This window comes from Photinus pyralis, unplaced genomic scaffold (assembly GCF_008802855.1).
Source record: "Photinus pyralis isolate 1611_PpyrPB1 unplaced genomic scaffold, Ppyr1.3 Ppyr1.4_LG3a, whole genome shotgun sequence".
Lineage (NCBI taxonomy): Eukaryota > Metazoa > Arthropoda > Insecta > Coleoptera > Lampyridae > Photinus > Photinus pyralis.
In genome coordinates, this window is record NW_022170509.1 from 15,575,213 (window position 1) to 15,602,184 (window position 26,972).

General features: G+C 34.7%; 1 protein-coding gene across 1 annotated transcript in view; it reads left to right on the top strand.

The window, feature by feature from the left end:
- Window positions 1-26,972, top strand: part of LOC116165795 (tachykinin-like peptides receptor 86C) — an 82,324-nt gene that overhangs the window by 48,301 nt on the left and 7,051 nt on the right. Inside the window, exons 3-4 of the mRNA XM_031480476.1 lie at window positions 17,358-17,459; window positions 19,236-19,370. Of these exons, the coding sequence (XP_031336336.1) occupies window positions 17,358-17,459; window positions 19,236-19,370 (237 nt within the window). The remainder of the gene's footprint in view (window positions 1-17,357; window positions 17,460-19,235; window positions 19,371-26,972) is intronic.

Below are 26,972 nucleotides of genomic sequence, written 5' to 3' on the forward strand. Positions count from 1 at the left end.
TTTATACGTTGTACACAAGTCAGTTGCACAAAGTTCTAAAGACTTGCAGTTATCATCTATATGCGGACGACACACAGTTATTATATTACTCCTTCTTTAAACATGAATTACATAATGCTTGTACAAAGATAAATGCGGATCTGAGTTTTCTCTATTCCCACTCTAAAGATCATAATTTACTGCTCAATCCTAAGAAATCCGTCGCGTTGGTATTTGGTGCAGGAGCATTACTTTCTGCTGAGAATGTAAAATTACGTATTGATGATGTACCAATTACTGTAAAAAATGTCGCTAAAAATTTAGGATTGTGCGTATAAGATAGTGATCTTCGCTTTAGAGAACATGTAAGGAACTGTATACGCAAGGCTTATGGAAATTTGAAATGCCTGTATCCGCACCGAGCATTCCTGTCCGTTAATACAAAAAAAATGTTGTGCGACTCGTTAGTGTTGTCGCAATTTAATCATTGTGACATGGTCTATGGGCCATGTCTTGATGCTGCCTCTGACAAACGTATACAGGTTCTTCAAAATGATTGTGTTCGCTTCATTTTTGGTCTTAGGCGTCGCAGTCATATCTCTCACAAATTGAGAGAATTAGCGTGGCTTAATATGTCACAAAGGCGGAAGCTTCATTCTTTATGTGTGTATCACTCTTTAATTACTACTGGGTTTCCGAAATATCTTAATAACAAGATACGATACCGTACCGACGTACACAACGTGAATATACGGGGAAAGGGATTATTATCGACGCCCTCCTTCAAGTTTATTTCTAAATCAGCTTATCTGAAATCATTTTCTTACAACGCAGTTGTAATGTACAATGCCCTTTCACCCGAATTGAAACGCTTGCCCTTAAAATTATTTAAATATCGTATGACATCTTTAATGTTAGACGATTAACGTGCACAAAGCAAATATGGCAATCACAGTAGGCATCACTGTCTATAGGGTAACACTGGTCGGATTATATTTACATTCTGTCAGTTATGGGTTCTTTCGCAGCAATTTTGAGGTTAAGTGGTAGAGCGGAGAAGAGCAGTCCCTCAGTATTGCTCTTCAACCGAACTTCGCCTTTGGGGTTGCAGTCTATTGCATATACGTGCATCTGTATCTTTAAAATATGTACTACCTAATCGTATTTGTCAACTGCTGCATCACCCAATAAAGCTATATTATTATTATTATTATTATTATTATTATTATTATTATTACTTAATAGTGCTCAATTGTTTTATTAATTCTAATTTAAAATTCTGGCACATCTCCTTGAATAGGATTACGAGAATGTTATGAAGCTTATTAGTCAGAAGGGTCATGTTTGCTGCGACACGAGCGAGTTTGCGAGCGAGTGAAGCAAGTGTTCCGAGTGAATATGGATTATTTGTGTTTTGCATATGGCTTTATACGGTTTCTCTGTCTCCAATAGTTGCATGGAGTTAGTGATGTGGATTGTAAAATAACGATTTGTAAGTTACATAAAAAACGGTTATATTACGCGTAACTTACAAGAGGTCGGTTTTTTTGTAATTTATGCATTTTATGAAATTTACGTAACTTACGTTTTTTATTTAGAAAACCGTAATTTTTGTAAATTTACATAAATGTAATACCTATTCGATACATTTTGATCGGTACTACCACAGACCATCAACGGTACTACCAACGTAAACGATTCACCGTTGAATCTAGTTTGGTTTAATGAAGATGACACAGCATCTAATTCGCGATCTGGAACTTCTTCTTCCAAACGACGCCTAATGACGAAATACCTACTGCTTGGGTTTTTTATCTATTACACCAAAATATATAAATTAACAAGTGTTTTTGTTTTCAAACACTCCACAAAATTCAAAAAGATTTATGGAATATTTAAAAAAACCTAAAAAACATAAATGACAGGTTATTTTACAAAATATTTGTAAATTAAGTAAAAAACATAAATTACTGGTAATTTTACTGTAAAATTACAGTTTTTTTTTAATGGTAAGTTACATAAATTACATAAAATACTATAAAAAAAATAAACAATTGGTAATTTTACACGTAATATTACGCACTTAAAAAAAGCGTGTTATTTCACATCACTACATGGAGTGCGAAATCCGAGTCGAAATTTGTAAATGTTTAATCCTCGTATTTAAATAATTTTTAAACTTTAAACTTTAAATATCTCGGTTTGAACGTGTGGGAATAAACTCTGCACGTATCCTGAAGTGCCAATAAAGAAAACGAAAGTAATTAAGTTTAATAATATTTCACTACCCTCAAATTATTTCATTGCATCCTGACGGAGATAAACATAATGGTAATAATGCAATATGCACAATGTTTTATATTCTCTTATTCTCATATTATAACGCGTGCCACAATTAAAAGAGACCCTACCCTTTCATAAATTACTACTGCGCAATGACTATTTTGTCCTTGCTATGAAATCTGTTTGTTTCTACTAGAGTCAAAGAAAGGAAATCGACATAAAACGCCTAAAATCTTGAGTTTAGAGAGAAATCAACCCGAATTTGCCTCGAGCAAAAAAATTTCGTCTTACGCCATAAAATCTTAATTATCCTTTCGTTGCATAAATAATTACCATGTCGGTAGATAAACATAGTGAAACTCCATGTAGATGAATATTTAATGTAAGTAATTGAGGTTGGATTTTTGTAAAATGCTAGTAGACTTTCTTATGTTTTTTTTTTGCTGTATAAGTTCCAGAGATCAGAGAGAAATGTTTATAGAATTTTACTTAACGACCCATCCCAATGTTATCCCTAATCGCGCCCCGTTAGTGTGCTGTTTTTCGGTCTGAATGTATTTTATTCGTTTCCACGTTTTATTGAATATGTAAACATGGATTTGTCTCCAACAAAAGACGTTCAAATGCCATATATATTGGCTTAGTAATATAGGGATGAATATCCTCGGTTTATAGATATTTACCCCCCTGCGATATGTTGAGGATCCAATAAAAATTAATCACATCATTATAACTCGCCTCTAGCTCATCTATCGCATCATTATGCGGTAGCTGTAACATTCGAGAGTTGCCAAATATTCTCAAAATTGCCTTTTAAACTCTAATCGCGTTGCCTAATATATTATTAGTACATGTCGTCGGTGGATAATGTTACGCGTGTCTCATTATTAAGTGTGCCCTACAGTTTTCAGTTTTAGAGCGGAAGTTCTTGTTCTTATTACGACGCGCCGTTTCAAGCACCAATCAGTTGCATCATTTTTATTTTCTAAGCACCTAGGAAAGATGTCACGCTCACGTCAAAATTAAAGGCTCGAGGTATATAAAGTACGGCACTTTCAACGCCATGTATCGACCACTTTACTAAGATAATTTTGCCCAAAAGAAGAGAAATAGGAGTCAGCGGAATTACCTTGCCGATACGGTGATCCCAAATGTTATCTAATTTAGTCGAATTTAGAAATTTTTGTCTTACCACGCGTCTTGTCACGACAAACGTAATGTTATGTAGGTTATGATTTGGTAATACCTTTTTGGGGTGTTTTTATTTACATCCCACCAAAGAATATAGTAACTTTTTGGTCACACATCAAAACGTGGATATTTTTCTTTTAATTACAAATTATCACAATGATAAAAAGCAGTAATGTACTGTTTTTTTGTAAAGTTCTATGCTGAAAGCTTCTATGTGGTTTAAAGTAGGTTAAATTGTTAATAAAAAGTCCTATGTTTAAAAATACTGTAACGGGTAGTTACAATACTTAAACTGATTATTTTAAAACTTATCAAAATATGGGTGGCACCGAATAGCTCAATGGATAATATTGATATAATGAATATAGAAATTAATTGAAACTTAAATGGGAATAAGTTCATAAACTGAAACTCTAAAAAAAATTAGGAAACTTAATGTTGTACTTGAAATTTTGTACACATTACCGTAATATTTTACGATTTTTTTAATGCTAACAAAATACAAAAAATCACCATACCTTTTTAATGCGTATTATTTGAAAATGTCAAGATCCAGAGAATCCTGCGTAGTGGAAAATTCCCCTAGGTCAGCGTTCTTTGGTATGTGCAGTTTCTGTACGAGAAATAGAAAAACCCCAACACCGGTTGGCAATTGAATTCTTAGTTCGTCCCAGATTAAATAGTTTTAAACGAACGCTTCAATAATTTCAGCCTTCAATCGGCTCAAAGGTATTAATTGGCAAGTTCGCACTTGTGATGTCGATTCAACTTTGCACACATCACAATTTTTTTTATCGCAAGCGGATCACGTAGCCTGAGACTTACGCACTATTGCTAAGCGCTCCTTAAAATCATGGGCGCTTCTTAGATAAATGCGCATTTCCTAACATTTATTGACGGTTGACATCCAACCATACAAATGACCCTACATCCATACAGAGAAAATCTACCAAAACTCCGCATCCTTCCTGCCTATAAACGTGTTTTTTTCATTTTATTCTTATAAAAATTTGCGAATTATACTCGATTACATTACGATTATCTACTAGTAATGGTTTATGTTGGTAACAATTGACCGAGATTTTTTTGGGTTACATGATCTCGAAGGTGCAGTACTTTAATGTATGTCGTAGCTATCTAGGGCATTTAGTCAAAACTATACAGAATATACAGTAATATTTATTAAGAAGTAGACATAGATTTGCGTGTATTGTATTACTCGTAATTTTATGCAGCCATAACATCTTAAAACAAATAAAGATCTGGCTGCCATATTATTTAATTCGAATATTGTTGCTTTGGCTTCCGTATTTTTGTTTTCGTTGACATTGTCAATTGAAATTGGCGGTATCAGTTTAAAGAGCGTAAAAGATTTATTTTCTGTTAAGCCAAAACAACAATATTCAAATTAATTAATAATTATGGTTGTATAAAATTAGGTGCTCTTCAGAAGAAATGTTGTCATTTAAAAGTAGACAGAGCGACAAACAATACACGTAAATCCCTATGTCTACTTCTTAATAAATATCACTGTATATCTGTTTTCAGCCTTCTACAATCTCATTACATTGGGGCTTCGTACAAGGGGTAGGTACTTGTTTTAAATGGATATAATCATGTAAAAGTACAAACCAAAAATGCTAACCTCTACTTACGAATAAGGAATAAATGTGGGTATAAATCAAAGTTCAGTTTAGTGTACACATAGAATAATACCGTGAGACACAAAAGTTTGCTGTATATCATTGTTTCAATTAAGCTGTAGGCATTCGGTATCCCTATATATATATATATCCTCTCGCACAGAAAATACCTAGATGGGAATGGACGACAAAGACAGAAACACCAACTCTAAGTTACCATAACGCAACTTTTAGTAACTTTCTCTAATCCACCTTTACATGAGACGTGATCATTTCTTTCACGGAATGCTGATGAGTAAAGTTCTTCTTGATGAGTGTTAAATTCGTTGGAGACGTACATGAAAGGAAACCTTTACTTTATTAATTTGCAATTGAACTTCGAACAAGTACCTATGGAATACCCAGTGTTTGCTACAGATTGAAATTGTAATTTATGTAATAATAAAACTTTTTTGACAAATAATTCGAAGCTTTTCATTTTCATAGTTACCTTACGAACGTTTTTAAATACAAACTCTTGAATACTTACCATATTGTAATGAGTTACAAAGCTCATCACAATGTTATTTTTGACATTGTTTTATAATTCAAACTAATTTTCCTCGACAACATAAATTATTTGGGATCACCTGTCACCGTTCTACACAACGAAATCATTTGCCCTGTTCCTTTCACAATCAGTCTTGCGCCGTTCTCTGTGGCGATCACTCCATTATTTGTTGAAATTGATGGGATTGGTTAGTCATCAACGCTAATTGAAAATAAATTACAAACTCGGCGTTTGTCCACCATAATACCTAGTATATTATGTGGTGAGAAAAGGATGACCTACACCGAAAATAAGAAATTCAGCCAAATTTAACGATTTTTACGTGACGTCAGTGGTGTGTGAAAAAACTACGCTAAATAATCTATAGATACATTGTGATAGGATAACATCTGCTTGACGACAGCGTAAAACGTTAATCGATTATATCCCGAGAACTGAGTACTCCGAAAGGGGTTGTAATATGTCGAACCTTTATAGAATGCGGTGGTGGAGGAGGTAGGGAGTACCTATTATTAACAAGCTCCTAGCGAGTTTATAATTTTGCGGTGTCTGTCCGTCTAGCTGTCTGTCCGTCCGCCCGTTAGCACGATATCTCGTAAACGAATGGACCGATTACGATGAAATTTGACAGGTGGATTCTTTATCAGATTTGTAGATCAGAGTTCGTAAATTGGCAATGTAGGCCAAAAAAATAAGGAAAGCCCTTTTGACATCTCCGTTAGTTATGCACCGAATTGCATGAAATTCAATATAGGCATAGATTTAGCCACATAATACGCAATACCAAGAGTTGAGGCTAATCGAGTCAGCATTCACAGTGCCCTTTTCGCATCTCGACCATTTATGAACCAAATTGCAAACTTTTTTTATTTATGAAGGTATTTACATGAAATTTGATACGTAGGCACTTGGGATAAAAGGAAACCTAACAGTCCAGTCAAAATAAAGTTAGGGCTGGATGTTGTCACTTCACTAAACGAAACCAAGTGTATTCTATCCGCTGAATCCGAAAATCATAGTCCCCCTGGTCAGAAACTCTCGGAACATAATGAAGAAAAAATGGCAAAATCGGTTCTTTTCGCATCTGACTTCAATTACTACCTCTTTAACTACTGCTCTGAGCGAAAAAATGAATAGATATGAATGCGAAACAGAACGAGATTTTCCCATTTTTTTCGTTTTTTGTTAATAACAATATCACAGATTAGTGAAAATATGTTTCGGGAGTTTCCAGCAAGGGAGACTATAATCTTCGGATTCAGCGGATTTTTTTACATAGAATACACTTGGTCTCGTTGAGTAAAGTGATAACATCCACTTTAGACTACTTTTAGAGCTAATTTGACGGGACTATAACGCCAGTTGCAAAATTTCTTATTTATGAGAGCATTTAAATAAAGCAGTTCGTTTACTATATTTGTTTACACGTTTATTTCGTTTATTTCTATTTTGCTTTACAGGATAGTCCTTTGTCTGCTTTTTATCATTGTATATTTCTCTGCTTGACCATTTTAGAGTGTTAGACTATTATTGGAAGAAGCTCTGTTTTGAATTATTCGGTTTTCGATGTGTTCCTCGAAGACTTCTAACTCTTTCTCTTGGTCACGAGCAGATGTCAATTCTTGATGAAAAATTCTTTTTTTGGCAAAATAACTATAGATAACGAGTGATCAAACATTAGTTGCTTGCGAGTCGCCTTTGGAAAATCAAGTTACGTACAATTTACTATGTAAGCAAAAATTCCACAGATGACTCGACAGCAACCCATTTCTGATCGCATAGTATAATTGATTGGAAAAAGATAGAGCTACATAAAATATCCATAAGTAAGTCTATTCGCGGAATGTCCTCTTTATTTTTCAGAACTATATAACGGTAGGTTAGGTTGATGCTGCGTATAAACGGCCGGCTAGCTCAGGGTTGGAAGATAAACGGGCTTGAGATAATTCACAGCGGTTGATTCGGTTCGGCCTAAATCTTCGTAATTCTTTAAAAATTTAACTCTGTATAAAACTGGGAAGACACAAGGGAAGTAACAATGGAATTCGATTAGGAAATACTGTGTCCAAGATAAGAATGTCTATAATGGGGATCTCGGAAACCATAGAAGATACGAAGCTGGTAAAATTAAGGAAATGTTGCGCAAATAAAGGGCAATTATTAGGCTGTAAAGAAAATTCCGATTACTTCCGAAGATATACCAGAAAAACCGAAAATTGCATTTCATTTTTATTATTTTCTGATGTTTCTGGAACAGATACAATAAAATGGAAAACTTCTCATTGCCAATATTTGAGCGATATACAAGACAACGTCGAGAGAAAGTGAAATATAACGAATGAAGCAGGTATCTAATACGTGTATAATTAACAGATTATCTGAAATTTAGGCTGTCAATCTACACATTTGTGAACAAAGAACAAAGGTATCAAACGAGCTGTCCCCTCATTTATACTAAGCTGCCATAAACGTCAAGGAGCGCATTATTGCGAGACACCGAAATATATACAAAAAATACTTTAAACCAATGGGACGGATAATTTAAAAAGAACACCCTAATGCTTAAATAGGAGAGCCACACCCCAACTGCAAAATCAACCAAACCGATTCCAAATCAAAAGTTGTTTGATATATGAATGCGGAGTTTTCAACATTATCGATATACCGCATGATGGACACTCCGTATTCTCGTCAATCTTGGACGAGTAAAACAGACCACATTTCGAAAACGCTGCTCGTACTGTAAACCTGGCAGTTGATTACATACTTTCTAGAAATTCCATTAATTTCCAGAAAATCATCAATCGAAACCGCCGTGCCAATAATGGCAAAGCCACACTAGCGAGACAGTTGAAGCCAAAGTTCGAGAAGCCAACAAAAACCAATCCCAAACCAAATAAGCCTAATATGACTATAAACGAGTTACCATTAGCCCAACCGAACAAAACGATTCTCGACTCGGAAAACATTCGAAAACCACGAAAACACAGACAACATCAACACAAAAATATTTTGAGGAATATGTAACAAAATTTCAGTTCAAAGCGAACCAGCATCTCTTTGGACCTCAGGATTTTGCAGACTAACAAAAACAAAATAGGAAAATGATTCGCCACAGCAATCGAACCCACATAACGAAATGACGCTAAAACAAAACCAATACGAAAAGACAAATTGCAATACGACCTTGCCCAATAGTGGAATTGTAATTTAAAAAAAAGCAGTTTGTGCAGTGATGTCTTTTGGAAATATGTGACAAAGTTAAGGGATGCTTCCATTCGATTAGTTTTCAACATATATCCATTTGAAAATTATCAAATTTAAAACATGGACTCTTATGGAGAAACGTGCTAGCCTGGTATAAACGGTGCGATAAAACATTGTATTCGCATCATTTCGGAATGATACTGCCCTCTGAAGATTTCTTGTTTCATTAGGAATTCAATAATATGAGGCAAAGTACTTTCCATGGGATTAACTTTCGAGTTATCTTGATTCGTCGACGTCACAACGGGTCAGATCGGCTGCAGTCATAGGCGGCCGCCATGTTGCACTGGAAGTCGGGTGGCCCGCGCTGTTTATTGATCGGTGATGGCCGCTTTTGACTCTTGGATGGCGTTTGACTTTCCCGCATACACTTTACGCTTCAAATAATTCCAAAAAAAGAAATCCAGTGGGGTCAAATGGCACGATTTTCGGGGTCAGTTGACATTTATTTGTTTGTATATTTATTGGAGTAAAGGAGGCAGTAATAGAAGCAAAACAGGCATCATGGAGAGTATTTGGAGAAAAAATGGAAACAGATAGTACAAGTAACCAGAAGCTCTTTTACAAAGTATTAAAAAATCTAAAAAAAGGGAAAACACTACACGGACCTACAGAAATGAAAGACAACGAAGGAGTGATCTTAAAAACTGAACCAGAAATAATGGGAAGATGGAAGCAATACTTTTGCAATCTGCTAAGCGGCATAGACAAAAGTAGAGATCAAGTAAAGGAACAAAATATTGAATTGGTAGAAGCAACAAACAAAGAAAAGCAACAAGAAACAACTGAACCGATATCAGTAGAAGAACTGATCGACGCCATCAAACTACTAAAAAACAACAAATCACCGGGACACGACGGAATTACAGGAGAAATGGTAAAAAACATGGGCGATGAAGCAACCAACTTGTTAAAGACAATATACACTAAAGCATGGGAACAGGAAATCATGCCTACTGATTGGGAGATTGGGGTAATTGTACCCATACATAAAATAGGAGACAACAAAAATTGCAACAACTATAGAGGGATAACGCTACTAAGCACCATCATGAAGATCTATGAGCAGCTGATAAACAAAAAGTTAAAAGAAATTACAGAACACACACTGGATGAAGCACAAAGTGGTTTCAGAAAGGGCAGGAGCGTGCAGGACCACATTTTCACTATAAAACAAGTAATGGAAAAGGAAGGGAAAACGGGGAAGGGCTATATAGCATTTATAGATTTGATGAAAGCGTTTGACACGGTTCCAAGAGATAGAATATGGGAAAGCCTACACCGCAGAGGAGTTGATGATAAGCTTGTTAGGGTAATCAAGAGTATGTACAAAACAACAAAAAACTACGTCATTTGGAGAAACATGAAGTCAACGATGTTTATAACAACAAAAGGACTACGACAAGGAGGGGGACTCAGCCCAACTCTTTTCAACATCTTTATAGATGATATCATTCGAAACTGCGACACTGAAATAAAAAAGTCAGTCATTGGATACAAGAATATGAATAGAGTACTTATATCACACTGTGCATTTGCAGATGATATAGCTATATTGGCAGACACTGAGAAAGATCTCCAACATAATCTAACAGTATGGAACCAACAATTGGAAAACAGTGGTATGAAGATAAACACAGCAAAAACAAAAGTAATGGCTTTAACATCTGAAAAACTAAACATGAACATAAATATCAGTGGTACAAAAATAGAACAAGTGAAACATTTTAAATATCTAGGTGTAATAATAGATGCTACAAGTAATAATGAACCAGAAATTAACTATCGAGTAGAAAGTGCATTAAAACTGTATTTTGCCCTAAATAAATGTTTTATCGGTAAACGCGAAGTCTCATATAATACAAAACTAAACGTTTATAAAACTATATACAGACCAGTTCTAACTTATGGGTGCGAAACGTGGGTTTTAACTAAAAATCAAAAAAGCAAAATACAAGCGGTAGAAATGAAATACCTTAGACGTGTAAGAGGAGTGTCAAGAGTGGATTGCGTCAGGAACACCCAAATACGACAAGACCTTGGAGTAGAGTCAGTACTAGAGTTTATTGAAAACCGACAACTGAGCTGGTGGGGACATCTCCAAAGAATGAGTAGCAGCAGGCCAGTCAAGAATGTATGGGAAGCTAGGAGTCAGAATAAACGAAAAAGAGGCAGACCTAAAGAAACTTGGGACAAAATAATAACCAAAATATTAGAGACAAGGGGGAAAACATGGACCGGAGCGAAAAAGAAAGAATGGGCGAACTTCACACACAAACAATGAATAGAAGAATTGCACTGTGCAGACATAATGTTATCAGAACAATTATAATTTATTATCTACTATGTAATGTAGTGAAATATCTAAGTTAAAGCTGAATGTGTAGCATACCCCTACACCGAAAGGTAAAAGGGTTTTTAATTATATTGCGGATTACACATACAGAATAAATAAATAAATAAATAAATAAATAAATAAATAAATATATATATATATATATATATATATATTTATTTATTTATTTATTTATTTATATATATATATATATATATATATTTATTTATTTATTTATTTATTTATTTATTTATTCTGTATGTGTAATCCGCAACTAGACACGGGATCCACCATCAATTTTACAAACAGGTGATGAAATTCAGAAAACGCCCTTCGCTTCATATTGATGGTACCTACCTATTGACCAATTTACGTTTTTGTCTGTTTAATTTGGGTACTACCATATCGCTAGTATGTGCCTTCGAAGTCTCGCACACAAAAAATTGCTTGCGATTAATTGCACCGCATCGCAACCTGTTAGAAAAGGCAAGTAAATTTACCTGCGATTAATTGCATGGCATCGGAAGTTGCATATGTACAAAATAAAAATTACGTTAGCGATCTTAGAATTGCGCCATGGATTGAAGTGGTCTGTACTCAGAACAACACAACCTTTTCCTTCAGTTTTCAATTAATTAAGGAAGTGTTTTACAAAAGCTTTTTAAAGATGACGTTACGCGCTGAAAATAAATAAGTTGCCTGCAGAATGTGTCTGCTGTGAAAGACATTGTCTTTTTTAATGAAAAAAAGGTAAGCGCTTCTTATTCTGAAAGTGAGATTTAGCCGGTAATTGACAGAAGGTTGGATGCTATTAATCATGGACGCCAACGAGCTTTCTACGAATATCCTTAGACAAGCGCCCCGCTGTAAATATCTTATGAGCAAAAAGGCAGTCTGTGCTTGAAGATATTAATCTTTCATTGTGTTCAAACGTAAATTGCAGGCCGTTTTCTTTCATCTTTAAAATTTTTTATTTTTAATTACTAAGAAATTTAATATGCTAACCACTTTTTGTGCAATTAAGGACTATCCTGTGTTCTTTTATTTCTTTAAATGAATTGAGAGAGTTGAAAACCCTTATTTGCATGGAATAGCATTGAATCTTGTGGCACTGGCAAACATTTTACTGTAACAATTAATTAACTTTAAAAACCCCTTACCTTGCGGAAGTTTAGCCTTTTATCTCCTCTTCAAGAATGAAAATCAAAACCCGATGTTACTGGTTTAATTACTCTCGAATAAATTTCTTCCATATACTAGCAAAATAAAGACGATCTACCTAATTGCATTTTTTTTTAGTTTCTAAGTTTTTTGTGGTAAAATATTCGTTTGGTTCATAAGAAAATACAAAAAAATATGCAACTCGGCCACGTATCAATGCTAGGTTTGATCTTTCTTTAAACCTTCATTTTTATACGTAATAATTTCTTGGCAGAGTCCTTTCTTTAGATCCAATTATTATCAATAAAATGTGACACAAACCTGTTTGCTGTCGTAGATTCTCACAGCTTGGTTCCTTTAGGAATATTATGTTTACGTTAACTCAAATTTTTATATAAATTCCTAAAAATAATCGAACAAGTACAGCTATTGATGGGGACGAGGTTTTCTTCAGATTACGATTGATATTATCCTTCCTTAAATATGGAAAACAAATTGCTTCGTGACTGTACAGCTGAACTTTCTGCACCACCCTGGTAAGCTCAGATTTTTGTTGTTGTCAGTGTGAACTTGTTTATGCACCGGAATAAAAAGCCACTTCCTCACGGTACTGAATATTAATTTTCCAGATTTATTAATTGAGTTGTGCTTCGAGTAATCGCACAAATTAATTGTCTTTAAATTTCACGAAGTAACTGAACGTATTTTCTCTTGAAATCGAATTGCGATTCACGCGTTGTACGTGCTTGCTCTCAAAATTAAGCTAAAAATACCGGCCCTCCTGTTGCGATGGCCACTTGTATTTCGCCCGCCAGAAAAATCGAAACGGTACATCCGTCATGCCAGCGAGTTTTCTGTTTTTTATACATAGACACGCGAAATCCCCCCTTCCTCTCCATAGCAGCGATTTTTAAAACTGGTAATACGGTCGAGCTAGCGTTTATCTACTAAAGACAATCTACGTTTTACTCGAAACACGTAAATTGATCACCCTTATCTCACGAGATACTTTCATTCACGTTAATTATGAAGCGGTATATGTGTAAATTTCCCTATGTTGAACGAAATACAAATGCTAAAAAATATTTTTTTAAACTGCAAAGCGGGCATCTGTTACGGGTTCTCTTCTTAATTTAAAATTTTCAAATTAAGAATACAAATCGATGTGTTTCGGAGTTTTTTCCGTATAGTACATTATAACGTTAAAAATGAATTTGTTCCATACACATGGAGCGCTGTACATGTAGAACGCATGAATTATTATACACCAAGATACATTATATAATATATACCAAGGTAGAGAAATCTAGTATTATTGCCTGAGCAACAAGATTACATCCCGAGGCGCTCGAGCGGCCCTAGCCCCATCTACCTGCGAATCATTTTTAGGCAACAAGAAACCCGCTCTGAAAAGGACGCCATGCGAATAGCAACCACTTGATTCACCAGAAGACCGACACAAAAACCTGCCGTAGAAGGCAGGATCAAGTTCAATACGATACGATCTAATATACAGGGTCATTCTTGACGAGTCAGAAAGATATGGAGAACCTTTTAAAATGAAACTAAACTGATAAGTCCTTTAAGGGTTTTGGCACATGTGAATTGAACTAGAATATTTTCAAGATGGCGCCACTTCCGCAAATACCGGAAGTAGCCATCAACTTTGATATTTTAAATAGGGACCCCCTATCTTTTTTACATTTTCGGATTCTACGTCCACAAGAATTCAATTTATTTTCGTTAAAGTGGTACGCTGGTACCTAATAAATGCTCATAAACAAAATATAAATCCTCTAAATTAATATGCAATTAAGTATTTAAAAGTGATAATATCTTCCCTATGAAATATGTATAAATTCTCCACAAATTATGGATATCAAAACCCCTGAAGATACGTGACCCGTTCTACCGTTAGGTATAAGAAAGAAAAGAAATAATGTATGAAATTTTAAATTAATCTGTCGCTGCTGATGGGCTTTCGAAATTAATTATGCGTAAAGATTTTTGAAAAAATCCCCATTAACACTACTTGGATGTGCTGCGCGTCGTTGATGTTAGAGTGAAATGCCCGTGCCGGGTACATCTATGACATTTTAACAACACTTTAAGGAACCGTGGTTTTGTGTTATTATGCTCGCCAGGAGAGAATTCCGATCAAAGAACACCTGATGCCGGTATACATAACAATGGTATGGTTAAATATGAAGAACATACGATTGTAAACCGGTATCAGGTGTTCTGTGACTTGCATTCTCTCCTTGCGAGCGTTATATGTTCTGAAGGGCTGTAGATGAAGGTAGACTTTGATTTTTCTGTTATATCGAGCAGAATTTCAGCTAGCCGACGGCAATAATTTTTTCGAGAAAGTAACATATTTTAAATCAAAATTTGTAGTACGAAAAGTCTTGATTTTGTAACTACCCGTTGCACGCTAGATTCACCTAAGTACATACATAATTCATTCATATTTTCATATTCGTCAACTTCATTTGCGGTCATCGATTACCAGCCATAACTGTAGTTTTTGCGGTTACAGAATTTGTATTGCTCGATTATTCACTTTATTCAGAATAAAATAGACTTTTCCTTTCTGCGCGTTGTACATACCCTTAATAACTAAAAATTATATATAATAAATTTTAAAAATAATGCTTTCTGTTGTATGTTCTCCTTCATTAACGGCAAGAATTCTAATTATTATTCTCTTTTGTTCTTAAAATGCCTTAATTGCACCTATTAATTACAACCCGCTTTCCAAGTACGTGATCAAATGGTATGATTTAATTTTTGAGCTTATAGGGAAATCCCTGTTTTCAATGATTTCTTTGTTACCTACGCACCGGCTTATTCTCTTCATAAATCACCGCTTTATTAAAAAATATATTCATTAATAATGTCTATTCTTCCGTAAATTTCCGTAATTATTCATTACTAAGGTACTCGACTTCGTTAGCTTGGAAGTTGAAGACAATGTAAGAATTTCGCACAGATTACCATACATTGCGTGGACGTGTCGCCTTTATGAAAAACGGTATTAGAAATCACCTAATAACTTACCTAAAATGTTTAATAAGCATGCATATAGAATGTATGAATTCGTTTCCAAACTGTGTGGAATTACCCAAACAACAAATTTGACGTTTGACACGTTTTGTTCTCAGAGAGCTCACGAGTAAATAGAGTCACAATTCTCAAGAGTCAAAAGTCTAGTCTTCTAAATAGTGAAAGGTGGCATTGCGATTACTAACGCAAAAGTATCAAAGTCCTCGTGTGAGATCGAACGGACTTCGGCGCATTCTTGTGTGGCAGTTTATTACTCTACCATCTTGTCGCAAAAGTGCGCCATTTCAGTGGATTTCGCCAAAATCTCTCCATAAAATGGTACTCAAAGACCGCGATTCGAGCTTCAAGACAAACCGCGTGACAAATTCAGAAATAAATAGCTGCGCTACTGCTGCTTGCCGCCATTGCGGTTGATGTAACTTTTTAGAAATGAAATCTTTGAGAATGACTCCTCCGCAATATTGGATTTTAAATGACAAAAACTTTCAATATTGAAAGAAGAGGAGCAGTTTTACAGCGACTGTACTTTATAATTCAACAATTGCTTAAAATAAAAAATAAAATGTGTCGTCTTATCTTAGCAATATTGTAGTAATTACTGTCTTTCTAGTAAAACCTTTATATAGTCGCTTTAGAGTAATGTATGTAGAATTTATATTTTCAAAAACCACTCTAAAAAATGATTGTATAAGCCCAGGAGTCATTCTCAAACTTCGATATAATTTTAGAATGCAATTTATCAGTGGCGGCCTCTATTAGTTCTTATGAATTGTATGTCGTCCTTAAGGTATCGTAATGCGTAGAAAATACGACGAAAGTCAAGATTCATCGAGTTCTGATGATGAGTGGGAATTAGTGCTATGTAATTGTAAAAGGACTAAGAGCACACTCCGTCCAAGAATTCCCATAATTACAGCGATATTGTGGATCGCTATGCGGACTATGAATGCTCACATTATTAAGTTGGAGTAAATATTCATTTTCCACTACCAATATTGACACGTACTTCTTCGTTTTTTCCCTTTTTCCCTTTCTTTCCTTAATAAAATAATGCGTGTCTTCGAAAAATCAAACTGCACTTGTGTCCTGTGTTTTCCAAAACGGTGATAACATACCTTTATCTTGAAATTGAATTAGTGTACGCAGCGATAACAGGTCTTGTCGCAGACCGGAGATAAACTTTTACAATACCTACGCAAATAATATATAGATGTTCCTTATTTTACTACCACAAAATAACTTTACAATGAAATTGAACAAATTAAACAAAGCAATTATTTAAACGAAACTAAAATTATTAAATAATTCTGATTCCTCTAATTAGTCAATATGATCGGATTTGCGTTTTCAACTAAATATATGCTTTAAAGTAATTGAAACTCACACACAGGATGTCCCCCATCGTTATTCGAAATGCCGAATCCAAACAAACGTTCGCATTACGTAATTTGCACAACAATGTAGGTATATGTGCTACTGCTAAATTACCGCTTTCTACAATCAGCAAACTTAATACAGTTTACACAATGTGTAAAAAGTTACTTTAACGTTGTTATTACCTAGGTACTGCAGCTAAGGCGTTGGTTAACTTAGGAAACATGAAGCATTTTTTATTCGTTATTGCAATGAACGAATCAGAAAAACAGTTACATATCGGATTATCAATAAAGTAACCTTTTCTTTAATGGACCACTCTGTGTTGTTTACATATTTTGAAAGAAAATGAGATTTTAAGGAATGTTTGACATTTAACCAAGAGTAGGTAAATTGAAATTAAAGGAACTATTATAATCAACTCAAGTTTTTATCATAATCGATGTGTAACACATTCAGATGCGTTTAATCCCAACATGTTATACTAAATTTGAGTATATTGTTTCAGGCACTGGCAATTTGGCAGTTGGTACTGCACCGTAAATAATTTCATTGCCTACGTAACTGTTGCAGCAAGTGTATTTACACTAACAGGGATATCATGCGATAGGTAAGTACCTAGCCACCTTTTTGCTCATTGGTTTTTAAAGTGTAACCATTGATTAACATGGGAATCAATGAACTAACATTATAATTTAATCCATTATGCGCAATTGCCATTAAAAATGTTTGTTAACGTAAATATTGTCAATTAATATTATGAACAGGATATTCGTGACTGTGGCCTGCTTGCAGGTACGCCACTGCTTAATCATTTTCAATATTAGTGCACCGGACTAGTTTCGAATATATCCTAGGTAAATCGTCTCAATATTTACCATTGTAACTAACAGTGTGACTAAAACATTCCGACTAAACTATCCATTGCCATTTACATAGCCCAAAATAAAACTTTATTTAAAAAATGTTTATATACAGGGTGGGTCATTAGTGTGCGGGTGGAAGATTGTGGGTTTATTAACGCACATATTTCAAATTCATTGTCGGGGCATGTTGAATTGTTATTGCTATGTTACCTGTTGGTCAGTTACCTAGCCCAAAAATATTTTCAACAAAATTGCAGTTGTTATACAGGGTGATTTGTATCAAAGTTGCATTTTTTAAATACATCCCCCTGTATATTCGCGTACGTACGTCGCGCTGACACACAATTTGCGTTTGAAGTTTTGACCCCACCATCAGTAAGATCTGGTTGGGAGCTACCACATCCCTTTGTCGGTACTTTCAACGTCCCGTTGCCCCGCAATTCGCGTTTAAAGTATTGACTCCACCAAATTATTAACATTTACTAAAAAAATCAATGTTACTCAAGTCCTTTTTGGAGTTTTTTAAGCTTATTCTTCAATAGGGACTATCATATCATCTAAACGTGTATATAAAAACGGAGAAAATGACACCACATAGAACTCGCTACGATAATTCTCCGAAGGACAATTTTCATTTGAAAAATAAAGTTTTTTCCCGAAAAAACGAATATTTCGCTAACCTCTTAATTTTTTATATTGAAAACATTTGTAGTTACTTGAATTATAAAATAGTATATTTCAATAACATCTCGTTAAAAGAAAATCATTTTTGCGGAAATGAACAATAAAAAACAAAAAAACACCTTTTCCTTGATTTTTTCGGTTATTTGAGGTTATGTATAAGAAAGCGACTGGAAACAAAGTTGTAATTTTTTTCACGATCTACAACTTGAACATTTTTGATCTCAACTTTTGCCCGAAATAGCCGTCATACGATTTTCACCCTCCCCAAAAACTTAGTCCCACTTTCCCGCTTACGTATTTATTTTTATTTTGTATTTGTTATATACCATTTTAACATATCCACTTGGAAAAGTTTCATTAACAATTTTCTTTTTTAAAAAGTCCAATTTGCCTGAACTGTTAATCATAAGAAAACGGCCTATAAACAGGTGATTACGGCAGGGGACAATATATACTTTTTTGCATATTTTTTGTCACAAATTGTTGTCATAATATCAAAACATCTTTTTTTAAGTAAGATTTTTAGTGGTTTTGTAAACATATATCTGAAAATTGGTTGTCAAATTTTGGTTTAAAAAAACGCGCTTTATCTGCACAAGCGATGTGCACAATTTATGGGTACTTGTTATAAATGGGTTACAGTGCTGTCTTACATAACTTAATAAATGTCATTATTAAAGGGTGAAATTCCTGTGTATCTACAACAAAGGACCATTTAAAAAACGCATACCTCATCCACCATTTCACGTACACAAGTTCCAAAATGTTTGTATTTTATTATAAATGTATTAAAAACAGTTTCGTTTCTTTAGAATAATCTGATTTTACTTTGACAGGTATCTGGCTATTGTACATCCCTTGCAGCCAAGGATGTCAAAAACATCATCATTAGTTACAATCGTCCTTATATGGATAGCTAGTATGATTAGTGGATTCCCGTGCCTGCTATATTCGACGACAGTAACATACAAGTAGGTGCTCACTAACTATTTCTTATTTTAAGGTTTCTTTTGAGATGTAATTCGCATAAGCAATGGTTAACGTCCGACACGAGGGGTTATTCTTATACGTAATTACAATCAATACTCAAAAGAAACAAACATTCAAATGACTTTACGACAAAACAAAATTTGGTTCGACTAAGAGCCCTTTCACACGATCCGCTTTTTTAACGGACCGGTAAACGGACGGACCGGTGAAATTACCGGATACTGTAGAAACACACTAAGTTGTATTCAATTCACACGCACCAACGTCCGTTAAAAAATCGGCACACTCCTAATAAGCCATCCGTGTGCCAATGAAAATCGCTCAAGTGTCGTTCTCTTTAAGAGGAAGTCTATGAGAACGGAAAATGGAGACGTGCTAACCACTGCCCTCTCGCGGCTTCAGTTGTGATCCAGATTATCATGGCAGTTAGCGCGTGCTTCCAAATAGAGCGGACGAACGGCGGAGATAGCTCTTCCGAAAGACGTATCTTCTTTCTTCGTATTTGATGCAATCAAATTTAGAAGAAAGAAAATCACTACTGCTCATTCCTTCTAAGTTACTGAAACCACATCCAGATCTGTACTCAAGATTCAATTGGTCCATATCGTCCAATAGTAAATCCTTCATACATATTGTGCTCTACTTTGAAGGCTTGCACGTACCCAAAACCGTAGTTTGCGCAGTGTTTTTTCTTCATTCTCGAACATGATAACCGCAACTAAAGAAATTAGTAAATCCTCGTCAGTGAATATTGCGACTAAAATAAAAGAATGCCAACACATATGTAGACGTTTTTACAGTCGCTGGCTTTGCCTATTGGCATTGCCTTCGGCAAAGCGCTGCATAATGTGGACGTAAAAAATGTATCGTCCTACAGTTTATATGGATGTTTCAGGACGTGCTTAAGGAAGCGCGACAAAATTTTAATTAGCTCTCGGATCCAATTATCCAACTTGTTAAACATAATACAATACGTCAATCGACACTTAATGCTGTCAAGTTATAAAAGACAAATTAGTAACGGCGGACGCTGTATTTCTATATTAAACTAAATTTTATAATCCCAGAATTATATTTTTCTTCCAACAACAAATCACTTTCGTGTCATAAACAGACAATTAGTTTGCTGAACTTCTGTTGGAAAATTTTCAATTAAATCTGCGTGCATCTAAAGTAATTTAGAAAAGTTGATTAATTTTGTTTTGTGAGTAGGTATGGCGTAAAGGAATCTTAATATATTATTCATTTTGTGAATACACTTGTAAACCTAAAATCAATCAGTGATTTGTATAGCTTTATTGAACTGAACCTTTTCAAGATCGGTGTAAAACTGCACGTGGGCTAACCTTTAATAAGTCCTACCAATTTTGTCGTGTGCCGAATTCAAATAGACGTTAATGTATCGGACAGCCCCATATAATTTGCAATTCGTATACCGCAGATTGTATGTCGTAAATGACGTTCCCGCAAAATTAGTAACTTATTAGCGAGTTTGCGGACACGTATTTTCCGTTACGTTAGACGGCCATTTTTTCTTATGATATAACGTAAGGGAAATTTAGTGAAACGCGCTTGCGGATAAATTTATTGTTGCTGGAATTTGATTGGTTTACGTTATTTATAAACATAAGGTATAATAGTGTCTTTATACGGTATAATTCTTAAGTTTTTTTACGTTATAAGATATAACGACAAGTTTTGTAACGTAAAATGTACATCCGCAAACTCGCTATTACCTATAGGGTTTTCGCTATAAAAAGCGTTGCACGTCATTGATTTGATGACGTCAACAATACACGGCATTGCCAAATATTTCTAAGGTATGCTGATATATTAATCTTTTATTTAGGAAACACTTTTTTCTCCAACCACCTGAATAAGACGCTATTTTGTGACAGTGTTCGGTACCTAAAATTGACGTTTTGCGGATTAATCGCTTTCACCATGGCAACTGTACAAAAAGTTGATACTTTTGGTCCTAGTACCAAAAAGAAATTGACCTTGAAAGTTGGCCAATTAAAAAATTACAATCACGGAGATATGTCACATTGACATCGTTTTACATTGCAGGTTATAAGATATTTTTATACATACATATTAAATATTTTTGCATATTCAATGCAAATGCTGTTACCTATACGTATGTACATGTATTGAAAATGATTTACGCTCGCTATTTTTATTTAAACCATGTGTAACGTAATTTACATATTCCGTGAACGTAATTTTAATACGTATACAACCCGCCGTCGAGCGTAACGCCATCTACTTCAGACCCATTGCACTATTATCTGTCATTTTGAATTCAAAATTTGAAAAAGTTAATTACAATTAATTTTAATTAAAAAACTGTATGGTAAGTTTTTTATTTCAATACAAAATATAACAATATTAATTGTGTATACAATAAAATGACTGAAACTGATAGCGACATGGATTGCACTCCGCCAGAGATTATAGAAACGGCAGAATATGCTACCTCAAGATTTATTTGCTCCCTACAAAGTCGCGAGAGGTGAGAAGTAAGAAGTAAGAACGAATAGGTTATAAGTTAACCTAAAAACTAGAGTGGCATGACACGTGAGGACAAGAAAGCAGAAGTTCTTATACTATAGTAGTGAAACTGTGACTGAATCTAATTTCGAATATAATTTGAAGTAAAGGGGGTTGGAGAAAAAATTTTATGTTTTATTCGTACAAAAAATGCGTTTTCGGGACTCGGAAGGTTGCTGGACTCCCCTAACGCGTCGTCCAGCAACTATCTTCCTCGTCCCGAAAACTGACATTTTTTGTACTAATGAAACAAATAACTATTAGGTTATGTTTCTTCCATCCAGATGAACTAGAAAATTCAGAGATAATTTTTTGGGCTCTCTGTGTGAAACCAACCTACTGTGCATAAATAAAACCCATTCCTACTGTGCTGCGACGGTTTCAAGGAAAGTGCAGTCTACTAAATCTGTAGTCGCATTTTGTTTATAACCTATTGCTGCCGTTGTGAGCAGAAAGATGAGGAATGTGGGCACTGCGGCATTATGTAAATGTTTCGGAAGTTATAAACCATTGCATAGGCCATCAGCAAATAAATATCAAGTTAATGCTTGCTTGAAATCTTGACTGATTTTACGTTATTTGGCCAACTCTTGCTGTAGTGGAATTTGAGACTAGTAAGTTCAACCGAGACAAAAACACAAGAAATTTTATTGAACTACATAAAATGATAATCAACATAAACTGATATGATCGTAAAAAGGTGAAAGATACTTTTCAGACTACGTAACATTCCATTTTGTTAACATAAAAGAAAATAAATTTTAATACACAGTTCTCGTGACTTAGGTAATTGCAGTTTTATGTATTGTCAGGTTAATCGTCATCACTCAACTATCATTTTCACCCAGTTTATAATGATTGGGGCCATTTCTGCAATATCCAATTGTTTTTCGCGTTCATACTATTCCTTTATTATCTTTTCGGTGTGATTAATTGAATTTTTCCACATTTCTGAGGTTACAATCGCAAGTGCTTCCTTCTACAAGTTTATTGTGTAACCAATCTTGAAAATCTGCTTTTCTCCACGAGTTGTTTGGATTTTGTGTCAATAAGGTGTTGTGGTAAGAAGCATTGTCCAATACAATAACACTTGGTTCTTCTAAATTTACTAATAATTGTTTTTCAAACCAATGTAAACAGTTTTCACGATTCATTTCTCCGTGGTCATCGCCAGTACCTAATTTTAGATGCAAATACGAGATCTGCGATATCAAAGCTTCGTTTTGTTTAACAGCTTGGGAAATTCTGCTGACCGTAGGAATGTTTAAATGTAATCAAAGATCACACTAGATAGACAGCGCTGTATAAATTTTAGACTCTCATAATTCGTCCCGCCAAATAAGTCGACTGCGTCCTCCAGCGGCAATGTTTTTATGAGAATAGTACAAACTACCTGGCGGGGTAAGAAGACGCGCGAAATGGCAAAGCACAGTTATTTTTAGAATAAAGGGCTATTGTATGGGATATCGGTGTCATTCCTAAGCGCAACCTTGTGTGGGTGTTATAGATGTTTTTATCTGGTTACCTTACTGTAAATTAAAATACCGAATATTCACATCTTGATTTAAATTAAATTTTTTATCGTAACACAACGAAGTGCTCGTGTTTCCGTCTGTCCGTCCGTCCGTCCATCCGTTCCATCGAGATCTCGGCCCCTGGGCCACCTAGAGACTTCGGGTTTTCGCTAATTGATAGCCGTTATGGTCTATATTTGCCCATTTCGATCAGTTTCGTATTTTCCATATTTTGCGCAGACTGCGCAATGCCAACTTTCATATTTATGGAGATATTTCTTTGAAATTTTAACCACAGACGCTTCTAGTTCCGACTCACTTTAGCTGGACACAATTTTATTATGTAGGAGGCTAAGCGGGATATCTCGTTTATCCCAATCATAAAATGCTTAATTACAACAAATCTAAATTAGATAAATGTGTGGTTACAATGTAAATATGCCTGTAAGTAGGTGCATATTATCACAGATTTATAGTATACATATCTGTATCTGTGATATTATATTTGAAGGTATGCTAAAGTATCGTAGATACGTGAAACTAAAAGTTTTCAGAAATTATGCTAAGAAAAAAGACGCTTTTGCAATTATTAATTTAATCCGAAAATCTGGAAAATGTATTGGTTAGCGCTGGTTAAAAAAAAACAAAGGGAATATTGTGTACAACTTTCAAATTATTTCTTTCATTGTAACTAACGTCCTGACTGTAATAGAATCTACCTCGTCTTGAATGACGCCCACTTACAAATGTAATTTTATCCCAATGATAGTGAGGAATGTTCAGTAGGTCATGTTTATGTGTCTCGTGTTTAGACAATAATCACTCTTTGTATTTATGATATTATGATTCGAACTCGTACGAAGACGGCTTCGGATGAATCAGTTACGTTCTTAACTTTGAAAGCCCCCTATAAATATTTTTATGGAACTACTTAAACGCGAAACAACTCTTGCATATACGCTGGCTATCTAGTGTAGTATGATCTATGATGTAATGCTGCCACAACGCGCTGAAGGTAATCACAATTAGTAGAAGTAGTCAGAAGTAGGGATGGGCGATAACTGTTTTCACCTATCGATAAGTATCGGGTACTTATCGATATTTCGATAGTTATCGATATATCGATAGTTATCGATATATCGATAGTTATCGATATATCGATAGTTATCGATATATGAATACTATCGATAGGTATCGATATGTCGATAGTTATCGCTAGGGATGGGCGATAACTGTTTTCACCTATCGATATAAGTATCGGGTACTTACCCATCGATATATTTTACTTATCGATATGCCGATAATTATCGAAATATCGATGGTTATCGATACACCGATAACTATCGAAAGATCGATAACTGTCGCTATATCGATAAGTATCGGTATATCGATAGTTCTCGTTATGGCGATAGTTTTTAATATATAGGTATCGATATAATATTACCGATAATTTTTTTGAAAGCGTGTCTAAAAACTGCATGAGTTTACTTTTATATTTTGGCGAGAGCCCGACAAGACAAGAGGGCTCTTTTAACAAAATATGAAAATAACCGAATGCAGTTCTTGCAACTTTAATGGAGTTACCATATTAACTGTGCAATTATCGCAGTGCTCTTTAGCTTTCTACAATGCAATTACCGCTGTAATTAAGCGGTAATTGCACGCCTCATTTGAGAGAAATATTCGACGTATCGATAGTTATCGACAGGGATAGTTATCTTATCGAGTTTTATTAATAAAATCCATTTTCCGGTTTATTCTCGTGTAAAGTGACTATTAATAGTTACTCGACGTTTCTTTGCTACCTTTATCAAGAGTTTTTTGTTAGATTTCGTAAATGTCAATCAATTGAAACTGTATATCTAAATTTGAAGTGTTCTTAGCTTTTTCTGTTTTTTTGTGACTGGTCCTCTGTAACCATCAATCAGATACCGATACATAGGCCATGATTACACCCTTTGATTGTCTTCTTTATTTTATCTAAAGAGTAGCCATTTTGATGCAACATTTTGTTCAAGTTTTTGAAGTGCTTCTTTTTTTGAGCAATCGTCAGTAAGACGAAAAGATCTATTTTCTAAAGATTTTATTACTGCGTTTATTTGGCATGGATGATGATGTGACGTAGCGCTTCTCTTGAGAAAGGGAGCAAAGTTAAGTTTCCGAAACGTTGAGCAACTAAAAATAGTAAATGTACACGAGAGTAAACCCGAAAATGGATTTTATTAATAAAAATAGTAGCGCTCGTTGAAACCTCAACAGTAACATAATTTTATCGTACCAATAGTTATCGACATATCGATATATCAATAGTTATCGACATATCGATATATCAATAGTTATCGATATATCGATACTTATCGATAAGTATCGATATATCGATTTTTTTAGCTGTACCTATTGTTATTCGATATATCGATAACTATCGATACCTATCGATATATCGAAAAAAATTCCCATGCCTAGTCAGAAGTACATAATTGAAACCATTCTTACCTCTCGAACTGAACCCAATGGTAATAAGGGACCCCCATTATCTCGTTCCTGTTCAAAATATTGAATTAAAGACGCAAGGAGTGGAGTTCCTTCGCTTTACTGTTCAAATATTTCGGCATTGTGGCGAGTACAAATGCAAATAACGGTAGAATGTACACAAACAGCAATTTTGTTCTGAAAAGAACACATTTTTTTGCACTAAGAGCGAAGATGAATAATAACAACAACCACAAGAATCACCGAAAACTTTCACACGCAAAAACCGAACCAAAGTGTCAAATGTCAACAAATAACGTTTGACAATATTGTAAAAAAAATTCCGAATCTGCCAACTTATTCTCCCAAAAAGTAACTAAATAATAATGAATATAAATTCGCCAAATCTTGATTTAAATTGGCATGCCATTTTCTTCTGTTGATGACGTGAAACGCTTTTTATAGCGAAAACCCTATAACAGCCTGATCTGAAACAGTTATAAAATCAAAATATAATAGTTATCTATTATACAAGACGATAAAGGGATATTTTAACCATTGAGTGAAAGATGTTAATTCACGAGATGGTTAGTTTCCCTTTATCGTCGTATACCTACAACACAAAGTTTTATTTTATATCAGAAGCCATATATAAATCATTGTAAAGCTTCTGAAAGTTTTGAATTTAATTTAGAGGCGTCAAAAATAGCAAGCTTAGGTTCTGCCGTCGTGATCGTTTGAAAAGCTTATTCGAGGTCATCCAATTGTCTAGACTCTAGAGAATAGATATAACTAAGTAAAAGATAAAAATTGAAGTTTTGAGTAGATTTTAGATTTGAATTAACAAAACAATTGCGCACTGTTAAGTAAGTACCGTATCGACAGTATCCGCAAGTTTTCATTAATCTATCGATTGCGGCCGAGTACGGTACAATTAACACTTGACGCGACACCACTGTCCTCTTTTCTGCTTGACGAAACTGGTAACTTCATACCCATACACAAAACATAAGCATTATCAATGCTAAAAAATGCAGTCGTGGAATA